This window comes from Naegleria lovaniensis (assembly GCF_003324165.1).
Source record: "Naegleria lovaniensis strain ATCC 30569 chromosome Unknown tig048, whole genome shotgun sequence".
Taxonomy (NCBI): domain Eukaryota; phylum Heterolobosea; class Eutetramitea; order Acrasida; family Naegleriidae; genus Naegleria; species Naegleria lovaniensis.
Genome location: NW_025407870.1, coordinates 13,127 through 32,763, shown reverse-complemented (window position 1 = coordinate 32,763; position 19,637 = coordinate 13,127). Strand labels below are relative to the sequence as shown.

Genomic DNA, 19,637 nt, shown 5'->3' with positions numbered 1-19,637 from the left:
ACCTCTTGTTCTTAATTGCGATCATCAACCCTTAGTGTTTGCACTTTTTCATTGTTCCAATTGTCCTTAATAGTAACAACAACAACAACATACCGTCCTCCTCACCTCTCAGTAATCTATCCATGGGCGGTTATCCGAGTTCGGCTTCATCAGCTTCTGGCAACAACAATAAATCAAGAGGAGGGTACAACAATGAAGAGAATGATCCAGTGATGATACTCCCTTCAAACTCTGCAACCACTGGACGAGCCTCAAAATCGCAAAGCGAATCCCTAATATATTCCAGTCAAATCAATAAGAGAATAATTGGCGTTAAGGAGGGATCTGGGCCAATGACCCAATCGTTGGGGAGACTTTTAAATCAACCCTCCTCAATATCGGATGAGTATGATGATGACGACAAATCAGACGCATTTGCCTTAGATCCAGATGGCATGTATTCCACTACTACTGCAACTAGGTCAAGTAATTGTAACAACAACAGCCAACAACAACAACAGCAACAACAACTATATAATTCAACATCCTACCCTTCCATCTCCTTCTCAACCTCCTCACAACCTAGTCTTTCGTCATCGTCCTCACAACAACAATTTAGAACAGACATATCCATCTCTTTGGAGGGTGAAATTTTACAGCAATCGCCCACGTTAAACACATCATCCTCGAGGAGAAAGAGTCGGCCCGCCATCATACAAACCGATTCTGACTACTCGAGCTCCACGTCGAACTTTGCCTCAGGCAGTCGAGGAGTGAGGACGGTGATTGTAGAAAATTCAAATCAACAGGGTGGGGACGGAGGATGCTCCTTAATGGTTGCTCCCCTCATGCACTCGAATTCGGTGCGAATTAAGAAAAAACCAACCTCTCAAAATGAAATTGACGACATCCTCAATACTCCCTCTCTTTCAATATTTAATAATAATGGTAAGAATTCCTCATTGTCACAACAACGAACTCTGCAGAAATCTCCACATCCACACAACAACGGGAAAGTTAAATCTTCATCGAAACTATTTCCTGCCTCTGGCAACCAATGGAGCCTGACTGAACAAGATGAGGAAGAGGATGGCGGCATTCGTCAAGTTCACTCATTCAATTCTACAAAGAGTTCTAGCAGCTCAAAGAAGAAATCTTCCAAAAGTGACAAGCCCAACAAAATGTCACAAGAGATGGATAATTACATTGATTCCATTCTGAAAAAGAAGGGCAAATCTGCAGATGATTTGAGTAGAGATGACACTGAGGGAGAAATTAACGATTTCCGAGAGACCAACTTGCCAATCCTAGTTGGACAAGAACCTGTGTTATATCATGCACCGCACAACGAGTCAGGTTATCTTGGCCGCCGTAGGAAGAGTACAGTAGCAATCGAGCAGGAAAATCCAGAACAACATGCCATGGAACTTGAAAATGTTTTTAGAAGGACTCGCTCCACCATTAACACAAAAAATGTTGCCGTACCTGCTGGAGGAGGCCAACCAGTGGAAATACCTGAAACAAGTGTACAGCCGGTGAGTAATCCAATGATTGTTGTCTCAGGAGGTGCCAAACTGTTAAGAAAGGACAAGTCTCTCTACACGGTTGGTGGTGTCATTAATGACAAGAAGAAAACTGAGCTAGAAAAACGAAGACGCAAGGCCATCAATCGATCGAAGGTGGTTGGTAAAATAGGACCTCTCATTTCGGTGGATTCTGATACAGAGAGTGAAGAAGAAGAAGAGGACAGGCCCGAGGACTTGAGCTCTCAATGCGAACTGCAAACCGAGTATTGTGAATAAATAGCAACGACACCAACATTTGTATAACCTTGGTATTGTTCGAAAATTTGAGTGCATAGTGTTTGTCATTGTGTGACATTTCTGTTTTCATCCCGAAATATTAAAAAATAATATTGCCAGTAAATTGATGCTCAAGGCATTCAACATGGAAATTGATTTGTATTTTTTAAATTTTTAAAAAAAATTGACATTCAACTGAATCGATTTTCTCTTGCTCGATTGACGCTTGGAAATTTCCAAACTACTCCCAAACAAAACCACACAAAATGAATCTACTTCCTGATGAAATTATTCTTCACATTCTCCATTTCATTCCCGACCATGAATGTTTCCATTCGACATGTTTCACCCGAAAGAATTGGGTTCTCAATATTTGGCCCAAACGTAAACAAGTACTCTCTTTAAATCATCTTTCCGAATTGGATCGTTATTTACATTCCGTAAAAAGTGTTTCATCATCTTCAAAAACAAAAATTGCAAACATTGGATCCACTGCCGGCTCCATCAACGCATCAGCCACTGCACCACACATTGAAGAGAAGAAAGTCAAAATTATTGTTTTATTCGACGCTTTTGAAAAGTTTACAAATTTAAAACAAATTTCACTTGTAAATTGTGGCTTGAATGATTCCATTTTAGAAAAGATTTGTACCAATTTTAAGCGAAAATTGATAACCTTGAATATATCAAAGAATAAGAACTTGACGTGGAATAATACTCAACGGTGTATCATGCTGTGTGAAAATTTAAAGAAATTGGACTTGTCGTATAATTTTCAGTCTTCCAATATGTCACAACAAACATTGGGAGGAGCCTCAAGCAATGGTAGTGACAACAGCACTATGAGCGACTTATGGGTACAAACCGTTCAATTCCCAAAGAGTGTCGAATGGGTCAATGTTTCTGGATTTTTAAATCAAATTCCAAACTTTGAACTGTTATACATTTTGATTGAACGATTTTCTGAGAAGACGTTTTTAAAAAACAACCCATTTGAAGGCGTACAAATTCCATACATTCGTGCCTTTGCTGCCAATCATTTAACAGACATTTCCATCATCAAGCCAGAAAAGTGTCAAAAATTAATGAGCATTTCCATTCCCTCACTCGTAGAAATGTATCATCATTGCTTTTTATATTTGAAATCAGCGGCGTTTTCTATCATTTATGATGCTTTACATTTTTATCCAAGTGAAGATTTAATTTATGAATGTATTCTGAAAGGTCATGTTCGAGTGTTGGAGTTACTCGCTTCTGTGGACTATGTGATTGATAACACTCCCATTGATGTGATTGAAGAATCGATTTTGAATGGAAATTCTTCTCTTGTTTCTAAACTACGAGTGTTGAATTATCACTATTTTAATGAACTCTCGGATGATTTATTGGATCAATTAATTTGTAAGGGAGACACATTGACGATTATGGAACTACGAGCGTGCAATTTGAATCGACAAAAATGGGATCAGATAAAAGTATCGTCGATTGAGGAGGCCGTTCGTAATGGCTCAAAGGATGTATTAGAACATGTGCGAATGTTGAACTTGACAGAATTGTTGAATCAAGTCGCAGTGGAGCATGTTGAGTATTCTTTGGAGAAGGGCCACTCTGGAGTTTTGAAACAATTAGCTCATGCCAACTATCCAAAATTTAATGACATTTCTCCACAAGTATTGGCTAGTGTCGTGTTGAAGTCTCCTGCATTGGAATCCACTCTGAAAAAGGTTGGCTACTCCAAGTTAAACGAAGTCAAGTCTCTCATGAAGAAAGCTATTGAAGAAACGACAAGCACGACTCGATCCAAATCGCAGAAAAAGAAGAAGTAAGGATTGACCAATGACTTTGCCATCTTGGACCACTAGGCAATACAGCCAACTTTTATGCCTAAATTTAATTCATTCATTGTTGAATCCATGTTTACAACAAGTACAACTGTACAAAAAAACTACTACAAGACATTATTATTGGATCTTTTTTTAAGGACAGACCGAAAATCTACTTGATTAGTAGTTGCAGCACTTGGTGAAGACAATTTTGACTTGTTCTCGAGTTCTGCAATCTTATCTTTGAGCGATTTAGTTGGAGTTGTTGCCGTCTCAAATGCTGGCGGCTGGTGTTGTGGAATCGAACATGACTCGTTCTTGGTTGGACTATTGTTTTCAAGATTCGAGTCATGTTTAATAGGCAATTTGAAGAGAGGAGAATTCTGTCTAGTTTCTGGCAATTCTGATTTTTCATGCGTCTTGAGTGGCAGTTGACCACACTCTTCTTGATTAATAGTTGGAGATGGCTTTAAATTGTTTCCAAAAGATGGTTCTTTAGGAGAGTCAATTCTCGCAATTGATTTCTTTGGAGTTGAATCACTTTTGCTTGTTTGTTCGAGGGTGGACGAGAAAATTGAAGGTATTTTCAATTTGTGCACCGTCTTTGGAGATTCAGGCGTCTTTTCACTCTTGACACTCACAGTAATATTAGCCTCTGATTGTTTTGCACTCAAATTATTTGACAAGTTGGAATTTACATCATTCGAATTGACATCAAAAACGCTCTCAGCAGTGGTGGGCTTATTCTTTGGTGATCTGAGAGTCTCTGTCGATGATTGTGACAGCTTTTTTGACAGCTCGCTCTGAAAGTTTTCTGCCATCAATTGGTTCCCCTTAAATATGGGTGGTTTGGCCAAAGCTGGCTCCTGTTTATCCACACCTGAATTGACATGATTATGATTGTTGCTACTACTGCTGCCACTGGTGCTTACTTTGGAGAAACGTGGAGGCGTCGTGTCTGAATGATCAACATTGTTGCTTTTAGCGGGTGGTGACATTGTACCTGAATCGATAGTCTTTGAAGCCAATGCAGGAGACTTTTTCAATTGCACACTCGCTAATAAGGATGAGTTCATGATGAAGGGGGATGAAGGTTGCGAGCGTGTGGGACTTTGAATGGCACAATCATGATCTTCATTCTCGAGGTTGTTGTTTCTATTGTGATTGTTTGTGAATGAATGCTCGGTTGGATGGTTGGTTGTTGATACTGCTGTATCGGAAACATAGCTTTTGACATTAATGTCAATGTGTTGTCCATGAAAATCATCTGCTTTTTTCATTAACTTTGTGTCATATGCATACACACATGGTAACATTAGAACCGTCCATTATTCATTCATACCGAAAAGGAATAGTAAGGTCCAGAAGAAAATTATATAATTATTAGTAATGGTAAATCACCGATGATTATGATTGTTAATATTATTGTTCATACGAACCTCTGAAAGACTCTCCCTCTTTTTGGCTCTCCTTGGTGCAAGACTCATGGATTTTCTACCAGCTCCAATGAGATTACTATGAGCTTGTAACAATTCATTCTCCCGATCTCGAGTCAGCCATAACGGAGCCTTGTTGTATTCTTCATTTGTTGATGATGACGAGGACGATGCGTGAGTTGGAATTTCTTTCTGCATCTCTTCATTCGGGCTCTGGTTTTCCTCTTCTCCACCTCTCATTCTCTGAGATCCAGAATTATTTCATTGCAAACAACAATTTCATAACATGCCATTCTTCATCTCGAAAAGATGTAGTGCTCTTAATCCTCAAACCTACCTTAATGTGCTTCGAGAGTCAACAACCTGCACCAGTGAATATTTTAGATTTTTTAATGATCGTTGGAAAGCAGAGATTAGGAGGCAGCCTTTGTTGTGTAATGATCATCCGATACCACGAAGATGCCGTTCACTTTTGTTTGGTTGTTGGATGGCCATCCGCAAAGACTGATCAATGGTCATTCCTCTTTCAAATCATTCCTATTTGAAAGATCAAAGAACACGATCGTTACTTTTAGATTTTTCCAATGATGGAATGAACACTGAACACGAGCATCATCATTCTACCAAATCTTTTACTCTTTCCAAAGCAATACTAGTGCAAGATTCGTCCTGTAACCACACGTACCTTCTCAACGTCGTCTGACAAATCAAGGTTGTAACCCAACAATATGACGTCAAAAATTTATGATGGAAAGCAAAAAGAAATTTTCTCCTTTAAAAAATGTCGTATTCATACTTGTTTAAATACATTATTATTGGTGATACAGGTAGGTTGGTGCGAGGAGTAGCAGTAGTTGGAATAACAAGCCTTGTTGTTGTTCTTGTTTTGTGTATCGGTGAATCCACATGTATCTACTACGGTTGGTTCGGTTTCTACTGCGGTTTGTAACACGATGAACCTGCTGTCTGATTTTTTGATATTTAAATTCTTGATGCTATGTACCCGTGTACACGGAATTCATCATGATGATCAATGATAATTTGAACCGGACACACTTTGCGTTTTACTCTGTTATGACCGGTGTGTGTTTAACAAATTCATTACATGTCTGCTTCATGGCTCTACCACATAATACACTCAAGGTGTTGGAAAATCATGCCTATTACTTCAGTTTACCGATAAACGTTTTCAACCCGTTCACGACCTTACCATTGGAGTTGAATTTGGAGCCAGAATGATAAATATTGATGGAAAACAAATCAAATTACAAATATGGGATACTGTAAGTATATCGCAGTTGTATTGGATTGATTAACACGAATCATCATGATTGCTGTTTTCGCATTGAATCGACTTGACCGAAATTGAAAATTTGTTATTGACCACACCGACCACATTTGATGATAATGAACCCATACGGAACACCTGTTACATGTATTATTATTATCCAATGAACACACAACTGATTTGGTCATGGATATTCACCATCTCATATCATCACATTTACTGTACTTGATTTGTTATTCATCATCACTTGTGAATCCTAATCATTGTAATGATCATTTTCTCCTTGCTGCCTGTCCATATATAACAGGCTGGACAAGAATCGTTCAGAAGTATCACTCGCTCATATTATCGTGGAGCTGCAGGTGCTCTTCTCGTTTATGACATTACGAGGCGTGAGACATTCCATCATTTAACAACATGGCTCGAAGATGCCAGACGACACTCCAACTCAACAATGACCATCATGTTGGTTGGAAACAAGTGCGATCTGGACTCACGACGTGCTGTCTCATATGAGGAGGGCAAAAAGTTTGCTCAACAACACGACTTGATCTTCTTGGAAACAAGTGCCAAGAATGACGAAAATGTAGAGGAAGCTTTCAATTACACAGCAAGAATTATTTATGAAAAAATTGAGAAAAATATTATTGATGTTACCAATGAAATGAACGGAGTGAAGGTTGGAAATGCTCCAACAGCAACAACCAATCTTTTGGACAAGCCTGGAAACTCATCAGAACAAGGAAGGGGCAAAACTTGCTGTGGATAGTATACTCAATACTATCTCAAATAATTCTACAATCAACACACCACTCTTTGTGTGTGACACAACTCCATCACACAACTCTTAGTGGTCACATACTCAGTTCCATAATCATGTTCATTATTGCAACCTTCCTCTCTTAATTATTTTTCATTGAACTTTTGCGTTTCGTTCTCGCAAATCTGTAACTATATAGAACGCTCAATAAATAATTTTTGACATTTGAACAACAAGACGACGGTTTATGTCCCCTTTTTCTTTTCATCCAACGAATAAACATGATACAAAAGCTGGAATACACGTGTGAACTTGATTTTACTTTCTTCTTGTGAAGCAACGAATTTTTGGTATGACTTTTTCGAGATTTTCATAAAATTTGACCATGTTTCTTCGTTGCAAGCTCATTTCAGTAATACCATTGTCCAAATATTGAAAACCTTTAGCAATATCTTGGGAATGAGAAGGTTCATTTTGGAGAACACTTTCTACCACCATCCTATAACTATTTTGATCCCACAAAATCAATCCAAACAACGTGTCACTGATATTATGTAAAAGTTCGATATCAAAAGTTTCATATAACAACATGTTGATGCATTCCTTAATCAGCATTCCAACAAATGATTGATCCTGTAAATCAAACGACGTTGGATATTGAGATCGGAAAGACGAGAGAGCATGTATGGCATCAAAACTTTCTTGTGCAATATCCAACTCGAAGCTATTAATGCCAAGTCATTCATGTAAAAATAAATTATTATAAAAGCATTTCGAAATTGAATCCAACAATCCACTCAAACTACAACTACTTACTGCCTCAATCCAAAAACTAGAGCATTAATGAAATGATTAAATAATGGTTGAGGTAACATGGTCACCTTCTCAGGATACATTTCCATCATGAATGCAATCAATCTAAAGTATTGTTTTCTTAGTGGAGCAAAATCTAAAAGTTCTATCGTTATCAATGGTAACATTAAATGAATTCCTTGAAAAACATAATTTACAAGTGCATCTGTTGTGTGAGTATCTGTTTTCACTCGAACCTCGGCAGAAAATACTGCACTACTACCATCCTCAGAAAAATCCAAAAAATCTCTCGATATCATACAAGTGAGCATCTTTAAGATGAGTAATAAATCCTTGTATCGTTCTTCTTCTGATAACTCATCCAAGGCTGTCGGTCTTCGATGTTTGGAACCTCCTACTTGTGAAATGTCACCATTCTTTTTCGAATGTATTTGTGTAAAGGTTTGGATCATGGTGAGAGCAATGCCAAATAGAGATTTACATTGGTCCTTTGTTATAGAGTTCACAAATGCCTTGATACAGCTCTTGAAAACACGAATAATGAGAGTGACAAATTGTTCATGAAGATAATACTGATGCAAGAGTTTCACTAAATTCACTAAAATCTGCTCCGTATTAAAGAATTGAACCATAGCCGAAGCAATGTCAGGATTGGTAGAACCTTTGGCGATACCGAGGAATTTTTCAAAGCAATAATCTAATTGTTCCATCACTTGAGCTTGTTGATAAGTCTCATGAAAGTCACTCTTTGCGAGAATTGAGTTGAATTGATCTCTCAATGGAACTAGTACCAAATTTAGTACGTGCTGAAGTTCATCAAAATTTTTCTGACCCTCTTCACTAACCTTAATGAATGAAGGACAACATGCAATTATGCATTGAGTGAGTTTTCCTTTCACCCAATTAGGAGCCTTATGAAGAGTATTAAAAGTATTGAAATCGTTCTTGACAATTTCTGCAAAAGTATTGGTTTTAACAACGCATCGTTGAATGGACTTCTTTTTGGACATGACAATGAAAAGCTTGAGAGTTTCTTGGCAAGTATCGTGCTCACTGGACCAATGTGCCAAATTATGCGAAATCTTTTGAAGTAAATAATCCACAAATTTGATACCATTCTCTGATTTTTCACCGTACATTGCCAGGATGGTTCTACTAATATTTTCAGTGTAATGTGAAACTTCCGGCATGAGATAGGATTGACCCCATCTCCAAAAGAACCACATTAATGTTTTGGAAATTCTTGGGCTAAGCATTTGCGGACTCTTTGACAAGCACAGCAACTCAAATTGCGAGAATTTTAACACTCCATTCACAAATGTAAAGAAAATATTGTCTTCAGCGTCATCGGTGAGATCTACAATTTCTGAAGGAAGGGTAGGTGTTTCACCTTCAGCATCATCTGCTACTACATAGCCAGCAATTTCAATGATCCATTCAAAATCTTCCCATAAATTATCGAGAGCACGACTTGCCTGGAAACTTTGTCCAAACAATGATTGCAGTTGTGAGAAGCGAGTAGAAAACTTGTGGTACAATAGTTGTAGAGATGACTCTGCGAGTTGTCGGCCCATAACTCCCATGGCGTTCAATTGTTCATCCACAAATAATTCATCATTGTCATCTTCTTCGTCTTCATCATCCTCGTTGTTAGAAATGGGTCTTTGTTCTGGCACTTTCAAATTCACAAAACTTTTAAAAATTTCAAAACAGCATTGTCTAACAAAATCAGCACCCTTCACATCCAGATAGTTTCCTGATACGGAGAGGCGAGAAGTAGCAACGCTGTCACAAATAATGCTCCAACATCCTAGGAGAGTTGTTAAGCCGTCCACAATAAATTGGTCATTAAAGTTGGGCGATATTTCCATAGTGCGAATAGTAGCTTGAGTTAAATGCTGCATAATTTCAAAGAACTGAGCCTGATTAGTTTGGGATTGATAAATTTCAATGAAGGGTAAAAATCCAAAATTAATAAAAAGTCTGTAAATGCATTGTGTGCAGTCGTAAATTTCCTGTCCGCAAATGAGCGAAAATTCTAGAGACGTGTATGTTTGTAGTGCACTGTTTTCATCAGGAAATGGGAATCATAATGATTATATTGTGATAGTGTGTGCATTCAAGTTTTTTCACAATTTACAAGTATACTCAATGAATCCCAATCGAATAATATTGTTAAAAACTTACTTTCCCATCAGGGTAAAAATACTCGACAGTAAACCAACAAAGAAATTAAGTTTGGCCATCTTGTCATTTTCGAAGCATTCGTTGGAAATGTTACACCACTGGGTGAGGCAAAGTCTCACTTGGTGAGTAATTCTGATGAAAAGTTCTGCCTCTAATGCATTGGATGAAGTGGCACCAGACATCAAACCTTGTCTAAATTTTTGGTGAAGTTGAATAAACATGTTCAAAATTTCAGTATTCGTAAACCTTTCTTTCCATTCTTTAGAATTTGGGCTAATTTTTCCTTGTTCTATGGAAGCAGAGCCAGCACCTCCACCACTACTAGCATATTTGTTTTTATACATTTTGGTGGAAATTATGGATTTGAGAGAGCTAACTTCATTGAATGGAGAAAAATCCCAACAAAGTACCTCTCGAATCAAATCAAGAGCGTTCACTGACATTTTCAATAATTCTGAAACATCGTCATTGGTAACTCTTCCAAAAAACAGTGATTCATCTCGAATCGAAAGAGATCTTTTTAAAATATCAATACCTAACCCAAAACAATTTGGGAGGAAATCTTGTTGAAATAAAATTCTTGACTTTTCATGAAATTCCCAATTCATTCCAATTTCAGATGATGATCCACCAAGAGAAAATTCAGTAATTAAACTCAATAAGAGTTGTAGAGCCAAGTTTTGAGATTTTTGTTGTACCATTTGATTGTCTTGATTCAATAAATGTTGAATGTGTTTAAAAGTCATTTCTCGAAATTGACTTCCACCTCCTTCTTCGTCAATCCATGAACGTTTCTGTATTATTGCATAGCTTTGCAGCAATTGATTAACTATTTGTTGTAAAATTGATGGTGGTTTTATGGAGCCAACACTGGGAGTTGTACTTGACGGTACGCTTCCTCCGAGAACGACCGACGTGATATATTCAAAAATGTATTGACTGAGATGAAGTTTTACATTCAGATCCAAAACACTCCATTCTTGAATGATAGCCTTTTTCATAATATTGGAAGCAAAGAATTTTGTTACTTCCGAATATTGTTGGCCTTCTGGGAGGGTTTCATTGGTTTATATCATCCAAGAAAATATTTGGATGAAGAAATGTACACACATGGTGATGAAATGTTGTATTATTGGTGGTGTCCAATAGTATTATTCGGTGTGAGAGTATTATAAATATTCGTAATTAGCCAAAATTAATCATGGACCAATTCAAAAAGACGATAAGATATTGCATCCATTGTGCGACATACCGAGAATGTGTCTGCAAAAATCATAAGGTTGAGGTTGATTTTGGCAATGTTGAATGAAAGCCTCCGATTCCTTTCTCTTCTGATTGTCGGAACTCTGTAAATATTTAAGTTTTAAACACATTCCGATGAGAGTGTAAAAATTCGAAAATGTTTCAATTCATGGATAATAATAGAATTAATAGGATTAACAAATTCATTTCATAAATACCAACATTCATCAAGGAACAAGCTTCCTCGAGCTGCCTTCCCAACTCTTGGAACGACGAGAACAGAGAAGAGGACATTTTTAGTTTCGGAAGCAAAAAATGTGAACACAGCAAATTCCTCACGAAAGAATTCTTTATTGCAAATTCAATTCGAGCTTTGAATTATCGCTTCATGTATTATGATTCGGGTGTCGACCACTTGCGCGTTATTGTACGGATGAAGGTCTCAAATTATAGAGATAGACTTTCTTGTCCCAACTTCCTACTGCAATGACATCTGTTTGATTGCTTTGCTCACTTTGTGTTTGAATGTCACAACACAGCACCGAGTTGAAGTGCTTCTCGGAGGGAGGTGGTCGTAATGATGAACCCAAAATTTTGTTCACCGAAAGAATGCAGTCCTTTCCTCCAGCCACAAAGTATTTGCCTGTGGGTGAGAATTTGCTACATAACACGCTATCTGCATGTTTGTAGAGAACAGCTTGCTGTTTCAGTGGTAGAGAATTGAGAATTTCCAATGAACCATTTTCTAGACCCAAAACAACAAGATTTTCTCCACTTGCTGGTGAAGAACACATGGTCAAGATTCGAGAGTCTGCACAATATTCTTGGATGACGCTTCCTGAATTAATATCCCAAAGTTTAAGTGTCTTATCTAAGCCTGCGCTTAGTAAACAAGGAGACGACGATGTGGCATTGCTGAAATCCAATGAAGTGCAAGGCGCTTTGTGACCTTCAAAGAGTCTTACGAGCTGATGATTAGCCCTTAAATCCCACATGGCGACTGAACCGTTAGAGAGACTTGTGAATAGGAGGTTGTTGTTGGGATCGGATGTTTCCATGAGACACATGGAATACGAGTGAGAGTTGTCAGAAGGTTGAAGGACTAGTTTCTTTTTAAGCCTCTCTAAATCATAACATAATATTCCTTGATTTGTTTCTCCACAAGCATACATTGTACTTTCATCTCGAGCTATTTTCAAGGATCGAACAAAGGCATTCTCTGAAAATGGAAGTGTTTCAACATTCATCAAGTCAGAAATGTGGGTAGTGGAAGTCGATATTGGATTGCTACAATCATACTCTGTTGAATTATGAACAGACAATACCTTGATGCATCCTTTACCTCCAACATAGATCCTTTGTGCAGTAGGGTTTAAGGCAATTGATGAGACAGCATGTTCAGTTTCACACGAAAAGTGCATGTTCATCTGCTTGTTGGGAGTTGCACTTGAAAAGCTTGTACTGGTGGCTCCTCCACTGGACATTATCATTTTGGAAGGTGAAGAAAGAATTCCTACTCTCGAGTTTTCATAATTCTTAGAGTTGCTCGATGAAGACGAAGCTACATGAATGGGAACAGGATGAGAGGGTTGTACTGGGTCTGTGTTGGCTGTCTTGCTTTCCGTCGCCATACCACTAGATGGTACCGTTGCTGCCTCAGTTGCAAGCAGCCCTTCTCCCAATGCAATACTTCGTTGCTTGAGCTTGATTCTTTTTTCAATATCAGCAACAGTGACTTTACAGATTTGATTGATTTCATTCTGGTATGATTGTACCTTCTGTTCAGTGGTAGGTATTCATGTCATTCACGTGTTCGGGCGAATAATGATGATTTTTACCAAACACAACGACAAGTTCATTGATCAGCGAGGATCTAGTATGACACTTACCTCTTCGGGAATCTCTTGCATCAATTTGCTTAGAACGTTATTTAAACGTGAGTTCATTTCGGAAAGCTTGTGATTATTGACATTTAGAAGATAGGCCATTTCAAAATACTATCATCATGAAACGTTGTTATACGTGAGTTGGATTATATTCATGTTCGTTGACTCACCTTCTTGGATTGATCCAATAAGCCCTCCTTCTCTAACTTTAATTTTTCATTTTCTACCCTCATCAAACTCATCTGAGTGTTCAGATATTGATACTCATATTTCATCCTATCACAAAATTCTATGGCAGATATTTGCTACATGCCGTGTGCGTTTGGTGGTGATGTTCCAAATGATTTGATTAGTGAAGTTATCATGGACATTGTCATTGTTTCCAAATCAGGAAATTAAAAAAATTCAAGCCTTAATGCACGAACAACAAGACTTACCATTGTACTGCTCAGTGGAGGTGGTGCTTGAATAGAAGAATTATTGTACGGAACCATATTGGGATGTACCGATGATACTGAGGATGTTGTTATCAGTGGTGTTGGTACTCCTCCACTGATCATCATGGCCTGCTGCGTGCTTCCTTGAGGATGAAACAAGCCTTGTTGTTGTTGAAAAATGGGCGTAGGTGAGGCAGATGATGATGAAGGGATTTGAGGAAATGACATTTTTTTATGAGGCTCTGACTGTCAAGATGGATATATTGTTGGAGGTAAGCCTTACTGTCAAGATTCATGAGGCTTGCAATGACGTAAAATATCATATTTATAATACTACTAAAACTACAATATTTAATGCTACTACAATATAGATACAGTTTCCACAGGAGCATATTCCTTAATGAAGACAAGTATTGGAATACCATGTGGGAAGGGAGACTTGGTGGACTTGATCCACACCTTTGATTCTTCTTCTAAAATCTCACATTCACATGCTTGAGAGCAGTATTGAGCCAGGCGTTGCAATGAACAGGATGACTTGACGTAAACGTTTGAATTGTTTGAAAAGTTCATAATTTTGACCTCTCCATTTTTGAGTTTGTCAAATACTTGAAGGTTGAGTTGAGCAAAGTGCAAAGAAAATTTCAACATCATAAGACCATCTTCATTAATGTCAGTGGAAAAGTCAAACACTTTTTCAGAAAGAGCACTGCGTAGTCCAACAAGAGTCCATCCTTCGTTACAAAAAACTCGTATTGTATAGGCAGAATTGACTGACAATGTAGGATGAATCCATTTGAGCCCCTTTTTGAAGTCTCCTTTCACATAGCAGTGGTTGCAACTCGAAGCAGGATTCAAAAATTCTGAACCAATAACTCTTGACCCTGGTGAAAATTATGGACATAACAATGTTGTTTCAGGTAGGATTGGCATTCAATCGAGTCAAGTGAGAAATTAGATCACAGTTATAACTTACCTGCTGGCAATACGTCCTGTGGTAGCACATCAACCATTACATTATTTGAGGATTGTTGAATGGCAGACATTCTCGAAGAACTAATACGTTTCTTCTGCTCTCTATCTTTGAGCTTTCTTAATGAAACTGCAGCTTCTGTAAGTTTGTTCACAAATATCTTTTGAATTTCAATTATCTTGGACAAATACTTGGGCTGCTTTCCCACTTGTTTTAAAATTTCAGTATTGTTTCTCTCGACTTGAATTCCTAGGTCATTCAATTCTTTGCATACTTCTGAAATTAATTTTTCGTTAAATCCTCCACTATTCACTGTAATTCCCTCTACAAATTGTTTCAACTGCGCAGACGTTTGTTTTCCATTGTCTTCGTTTGTTTTACTTTTTTGCGCTATTTCTAATTGTTGCTGAATAACTCTCTCCCGTTCCTTCAAGAGATTTTTTACATTAGTTTCTTGTTTTCTGGACCGTGATTGGCATTCAATTCCGTCAAACGCTGCGGTGCATTGACACTTATTATTTTCAACACATATTCCATTACCAGAGCATACATCAAATGCATCAGATAGCTTTCCGAAACATGAATACAATGATTGTGATTTTGGTTTGCCGCCACTATCCTTACTATCAACAAGTTTCACGGTTTTTAGAGCCTTAATGACGGAGGGTAGTTGAGTTGCGGCTGTAACATTGGTCTTTGGTGCTTTGATCGGTTGAACGAGTTGTTTTACAACTTCTTTTGCTTTGTCTACAGGATTTTGTTGGGAGGGTGTTGTGTTGTTCAATTTCGAGATATGCATTTGTGTTGACTTGACTTGTTCTTTTAAACCCATGTCTTTTTCCTTTTCCGCCTGAATTATCATCGAATCCTGTTTGGCCAATTCTTTTTGTTTCTTTTTCTCTACCTTTTCATGGATTCGTTGTTCTTTAACTAGTTCCTTTGTTTCTTGTTTTCGCCCTTTTTCTAGGATTTTGGATACGTTTTTGTTAAGCCTGACATGTTTAGAACGAGATGCATTCAGCTCAGAAGATGAAATTGGTGATGGTGGTTCCTCGGACTTTCTTTCTGTCTCGGGTTCATTAGTTTGTTGGGAGGGTGTTGTGTTGTTCAATTTCGAGATATGCATTTGTGTTGACTTGACTTGTTCTTTTAAACCCATGTCTTTTTCCTTCTCCGCCTGTTTGGCCAATTCTTTTTGTTTCTTTTTCTCTACCTTTTCATGGATTCGTTGTTCTTTAACTAGTTCCTTTGTTTCTTGTTTTTGCCTCTTTTCTAGGATTTTGGATACGTTTTTGTTAAGCCTGACATGTTTAGAACGAGATGCATTCAGCTCAGAAGATGAAATTGGTGATGGTGGTTCCTCGGACTTTCGTTCTGTCTCGGGTTCATTAGTTGCTGCCTCAATTGGTGAGCCTGAGACTTTGACAGTCTGAGGCGTTGTTTCCGGAATGCCTGCTTCAACCAGTGTATTTGGACGCGTTGCTGCTTCTGGAGATGGTTGTTGTGGAGCAGAGGGTATTTCATCTCCAATGGGCCACAACTCTGAAGATGTTGTTCTTTCTTTCTTCGCTTTCTTTTCTTTTTTTTCGTTCTTTTGTTCTCTTTTCAATTTTTTCTTTTCTGATGAAGCTGTAATTATGGGTGATGATTCCTCTTGAAGATCATTTGGTGTCGGAACTATGATGGATTCTTCGGGTGAACCAACCTTAATGTGCTTTTCTTTTTTTCCTTTTGATTTCTTTTCACCGATATGCCCCTTTCCCTTATGCTCTTTTGTTTCAAGAATTGAGGATTGAGGAAAGGATTCGTCGGTTGTTAGAGTCTCTTCCATTTCATGAGCAACTCTCTTTTTTCCTTTGTTCTTGGATCCTCCATGAACAATTTGGTGATTACTGAATAACAATATCATCACGATAATGGAGAAAATGATCAAACATATGAAAAGAATGCCCCGCTTATTTGACTTGGAGCATTTTGTGTAAGGCTGCGGCATTGCCTGTATTTAATAAATAGGGAATTTTTTATAATGAAAAATTTGTTTTTTGTTCTCCACACTAACTCGTTTCAAATCAATTTACTTAATTAAAGCAACAAATAGACCAAATTTCGAGGTATCAGAAATGAATAGTTGATGCTTGTTCTGAAAGGAAGCGATCTGAGAATGAATAGATGAGCCTAACAGGTTATAAATATCGCATTAGGTGCAATTTATTGTTATTGGCAAGGTCTAAATTGATGTACAAATCCATGGACGCGCTTCATCAATAGAACCTCAGGTGCCACATGTCAAGGTACGCAAAAAATTTTCACAACAAAATGTTCAAGAGCAGGACGGAGCATTTTCACGCTCTTCTCCAATCGAACAACAGCTTCCGATCTGCACCAACCAACAACACCAAATCAACCAACGACCCTAACTCCACTTCCGATCTCTTTCAACTCGATCTCTTCATTGAAAAGCTCTCACTCGATGCTTCCACATTACAAAACACTACCACACCCATCGAAATATCCCCCTATTTACTCATCAAAGTGAATGGAACGACCAAAGCAAAAACCCTTGCCAAACGAAACAATTTAAAACCACAATTTAATCAAAATTTTCTTCTTTCGTTAGAGAACCCCAAGAAGGACGTCATCTCGATTTGCGTTCATGATAAAGAGAGCGGAGGAGATTTACTTGCACAATGTGTTTTGGATGATTTAGATGGCTACATGTATGGAAAAGTTACTTCATTGGTCGTGGATTTGGAATCGGGTGCAGGCAGTAGTTCAAGAGCTTCCATTGCATCATCGAGCTTGTTTCATGAGGGATGTTGTGGCTCATTGTTTGTTGATGTGAAGCCTTTGAATTTTGGAAAATCATCGCCCGAACAGCAACAACAACAGAATGCAAACCTTTCCAACAATGGAAAGAAGAAACAGACTTTTGATTCCAAGTTACAGGATGAAAAGAAGAAAACAAGCGCTTCTGGCTCGACAACTCTTACTTCTTCATCATCATCATCATCTGAAAAGGCAACAACCTCTAACAGCCACACTAAAAACCACAACAACAACAAACCAACGAATTTGAATTGGGATTTAGTCAAGTCATCAACCCATGGTGAAATAACTTCACAAGAGGAATCTCATCATGAAATGGAAGGAACCAATGCGACCACAACAGAGAAACGAAAATCAGCATGGTTCTCCAATAATGGTCTCAATTCACCCTCAGCGACACCCACTCATTCAGAGAGTGCTTTCCAATTCTATGATTTTCAATCGGGAGATGAAGATGATCTAGCTGCTGCAGCCAATTCTTCATGTCTCATTCAAATGGAGGGTGATAAGGAATTTGCAAAAACGAAACAACAATTCAAATTATTGTACATTATGGCCATTGATGTTCAAATGTTTGGCGAGAGAGTTCGTAAACTTGAGGAGCTTATCGAAAAGTGGAAGCTTCCCGAGAATGATACTGAGAAACTTCGTCTCAAAATTCAAACCACTATTCAACGAGCTGAGAAGAAACGAGAATTGTTGGATCAATTCCTTCCCAAGTTATCAAAGAAATTGCCCAAAGTAACCAATTGTAAATTAACCTTAATGAAACTCTCGAAAATTAAGCAACAATACTCAGAGATTGATCAACACTATGTACAATTGGTGAAACTACGACAGAGTTTGGAGAGAAAGCACCGAAAGAAGAGAATGGAACAAATGATGGAATTTGATGAATTGATTGATCAAGTCATGTTTCAACCTGCTTCGGATCAAATTGTGAGCAGTATTGCTGCAATTTCGTCTGGAATCAAGTTGCATAATGAAGATTCTACGTCGGCTCGTGTTGGCTCTTATCAGAAACCACACAAAGAGAATGCAACGAACACACAACAGAAAAAACGTGTAGCAAACACCGATAGTTCCCAGCAACAACCACAAACAATTGTAAATACTAACTCCAAATCTACGAAAAAGAATGTACCTGCTACAACCAATGATACGACGACGACGACGCTCATGGTAGACAGAAAAACACTTCGAAAACAAGAGCAAGCCAAACAAAAGAAACAACTTTTTCAAGCAATTGAGGCTGGTGCAATGAGCTCTGGAGCCAATCAACCTGATCATCTCATTCGCAAATATGAACAACATCAAAAGCAAATTGAGCAAGCGAAAGAACAAGCGCAACAAAAACAAATTCAATTCATTTTGAGTACAGCCGATGCAGAGACTATTGAAATTGAGAAGAAAATTGCCAATGAAACGAAACGTGAGTTGGAAGTCGTCGAGAGAGATTTTGCAGAGCTTCATGAAATGTACGAGCAAATGAATGTCATGTTGAGACAACAAGGAGAGGGCCTCAATATTGTGGAGAAGAATATTCAACAAGCAAATGAGTATGTGAAAGAGGGTACGGAGTATGTGAAGGCTGCAAGTGCCATGACAGGCACAGGAATTCTCACAGGTGGATTTACAAAAGCAGCTGTTTTGAGAAAGTTGCTTTCATAGATGGTTTTGTAACATTCTCAGCCTCGTTTTTAAAATTAACACATTGAAATTATGTGTTTCATATCAAATTCGGTAGTAAAAGGAGTTTTACTGAGGTTTGTTGTAATCAATAAAAGTGGTTGGTTGACTAATTTTTTGAATTTTCACTTTCAAAAAATTTACATTACCACTAATATGGAACAATTATTGTCATCTACTTCGAGAAAGGTGATAGAATCACTATCTCTCAAAGAATTGAAAAGTATCTACAACAGACTTCCATATTGTAATTCCGTTAGACTGGTAAGAGGGATAGCAAGATATTAAATCATTAACAACATCATTCTTCTTCCCTGCTAGGAAAGCCTTCTGTTGTAGATACTTTTCAATTCTTTGAGAGATAGTGATTCTATCACCTTTCTCGAAGTAGATGACAATAATTGTTCCATATTAGTGGTAATGTAAATTTTTTGGAAATAGGATAGAAGGTAATGTTCAACTATTAGACATGCGTACGTACACGCGGTGAAGAATA

At 37.9% G+C, this 19,637-nt stretch overlaps 8 protein-coding genes across 8 annotated transcripts; 4 read left to right on the top strand and 4 right to left on the bottom strand.

The window, feature by feature from the left end:
- Positions 1 to 122: 122 nt before the first annotated feature.
- C9374_011105 (uncharacterized protein) lies at positions 123 to 1,781 on the top strand (the record flags this gene model as incomplete). The annotated part of the gene is made up of 1 exon (XM_044686724.1): positions 123 to 1,781. The coding sequence occupies one exon, from the start codon at positions 123 to 125 to the stop codon at positions 1,779 to 1,781; it is 1,659 nt and encodes a 552-aa protein (XP_044543200.1).
- Positions 1,782 to 2,047: 266 nt separating this feature from the next.
- C9374_011104 (uncharacterized protein) lies at positions 2,048 to 3,607 on the top strand (the record flags this gene model as incomplete). The annotated part of the gene is made up of 1 exon (XM_044686723.1): positions 2,048 to 3,607. One exon carries the CDS (start codon positions 2,048 to 2,050, stop codon positions 3,605 to 3,607), a length of 1,560 nt encoding a protein of 519 aa, XP_044543199.1.
- A 122-nt stretch (positions 3,608 to 3,729) lies between these two features.
- C9374_011103 (uncharacterized protein) lies at positions 3,730 to 5,280 on the bottom strand (the record flags this gene model as incomplete). The annotated part of the gene is made up of 2 exons (XM_044686722.1): positions 3,730 to 4,887; positions 5,044 to 5,280. The coding sequence occupies 2 exons, from the start codon at positions 5,278 to 5,280 to the stop codon at positions 3,730 to 3,732; spliced, it is 1,395 nt and encodes a 464-aa protein (XP_044543198.1).
- A 541-nt stretch (positions 5,281 to 5,821) lies between these two features.
- C9374_011102 (uncharacterized protein) lies at positions 5,822 to 7,097 on the top strand (the record flags this gene model as incomplete). Its single annotated transcript, XM_044686721.1, has 3 exons — positions 5,822 to 5,867; positions 6,184 to 6,323; positions 6,636 to 7,097. 3 exons carry the CDS (start codon positions 5,822 to 5,824, stop codon positions 7,095 to 7,097), a joined length of 648 nt encoding a protein of 215 aa, XP_044543197.1.
- A 309-nt stretch (positions 7,098 to 7,406) lies between these two features.
- On the bottom strand, positions 7,407 to 11,624 carry C9374_011101 (uncharacterized protein; the record flags this gene model as incomplete). Its single annotated transcript, XM_044686720.1, has 5 exons — positions 7,407 to 7,812; positions 7,905 to 9,965; positions 10,089 to 11,136; positions 11,341 to 11,434; positions 11,553 to 11,624. The coding sequence occupies 5 exons, from the start codon at positions 11,622 to 11,624 to the stop codon at positions 7,407 to 7,409; spliced, it is 3,681 nt and encodes a 1,226-aa protein (XP_044543196.1).
- Positions 11,625 to 11,752: 128 nt separating this feature from the next.
- On the bottom strand, positions 11,753 to 13,881 carry C9374_011100 (uncharacterized protein; the record flags this gene model as incomplete). The annotated part of the gene is made up of 4 exons (XM_044686719.1): positions 11,753 to 13,108; positions 13,220 to 13,327; positions 13,387 to 13,458; positions 13,654 to 13,881. The coding sequence occupies 4 exons, from the start codon at positions 13,879 to 13,881 to the stop codon at positions 11,753 to 11,755; spliced, it is 1,764 nt and encodes a 587-aa protein (XP_044543195.1).
- Positions 13,882 to 14,013: 132 nt separating this feature from the next.
- On the bottom strand, positions 14,014 to 16,535 carry C9374_011099 (uncharacterized protein; the record flags this gene model as incomplete). Its single annotated transcript, XM_044686718.1, has 2 exons — positions 14,014 to 14,537; positions 14,630 to 16,535. 2 exons carry the CDS (start codon positions 16,533 to 16,535, stop codon positions 14,014 to 14,016), a joined length of 2,430 nt encoding a protein of 809 aa, XP_044543194.1.
- A 407-nt stretch (positions 16,536 to 16,942) lies between these two features.
- C9374_011098 (uncharacterized protein) lies at positions 16,943 to 19,123 on the top strand (the record flags this gene model as incomplete). The annotated part of the gene is made up of 1 exon (XM_044686715.1): positions 16,943 to 19,123. One exon carries the CDS (start codon positions 16,943 to 16,945, stop codon positions 19,121 to 19,123), a length of 2,181 nt encoding a protein of 726 aa, XP_044543193.1.
- Between the last annotated feature and the right edge of the window lie 514 nt (positions 19,124 to 19,637).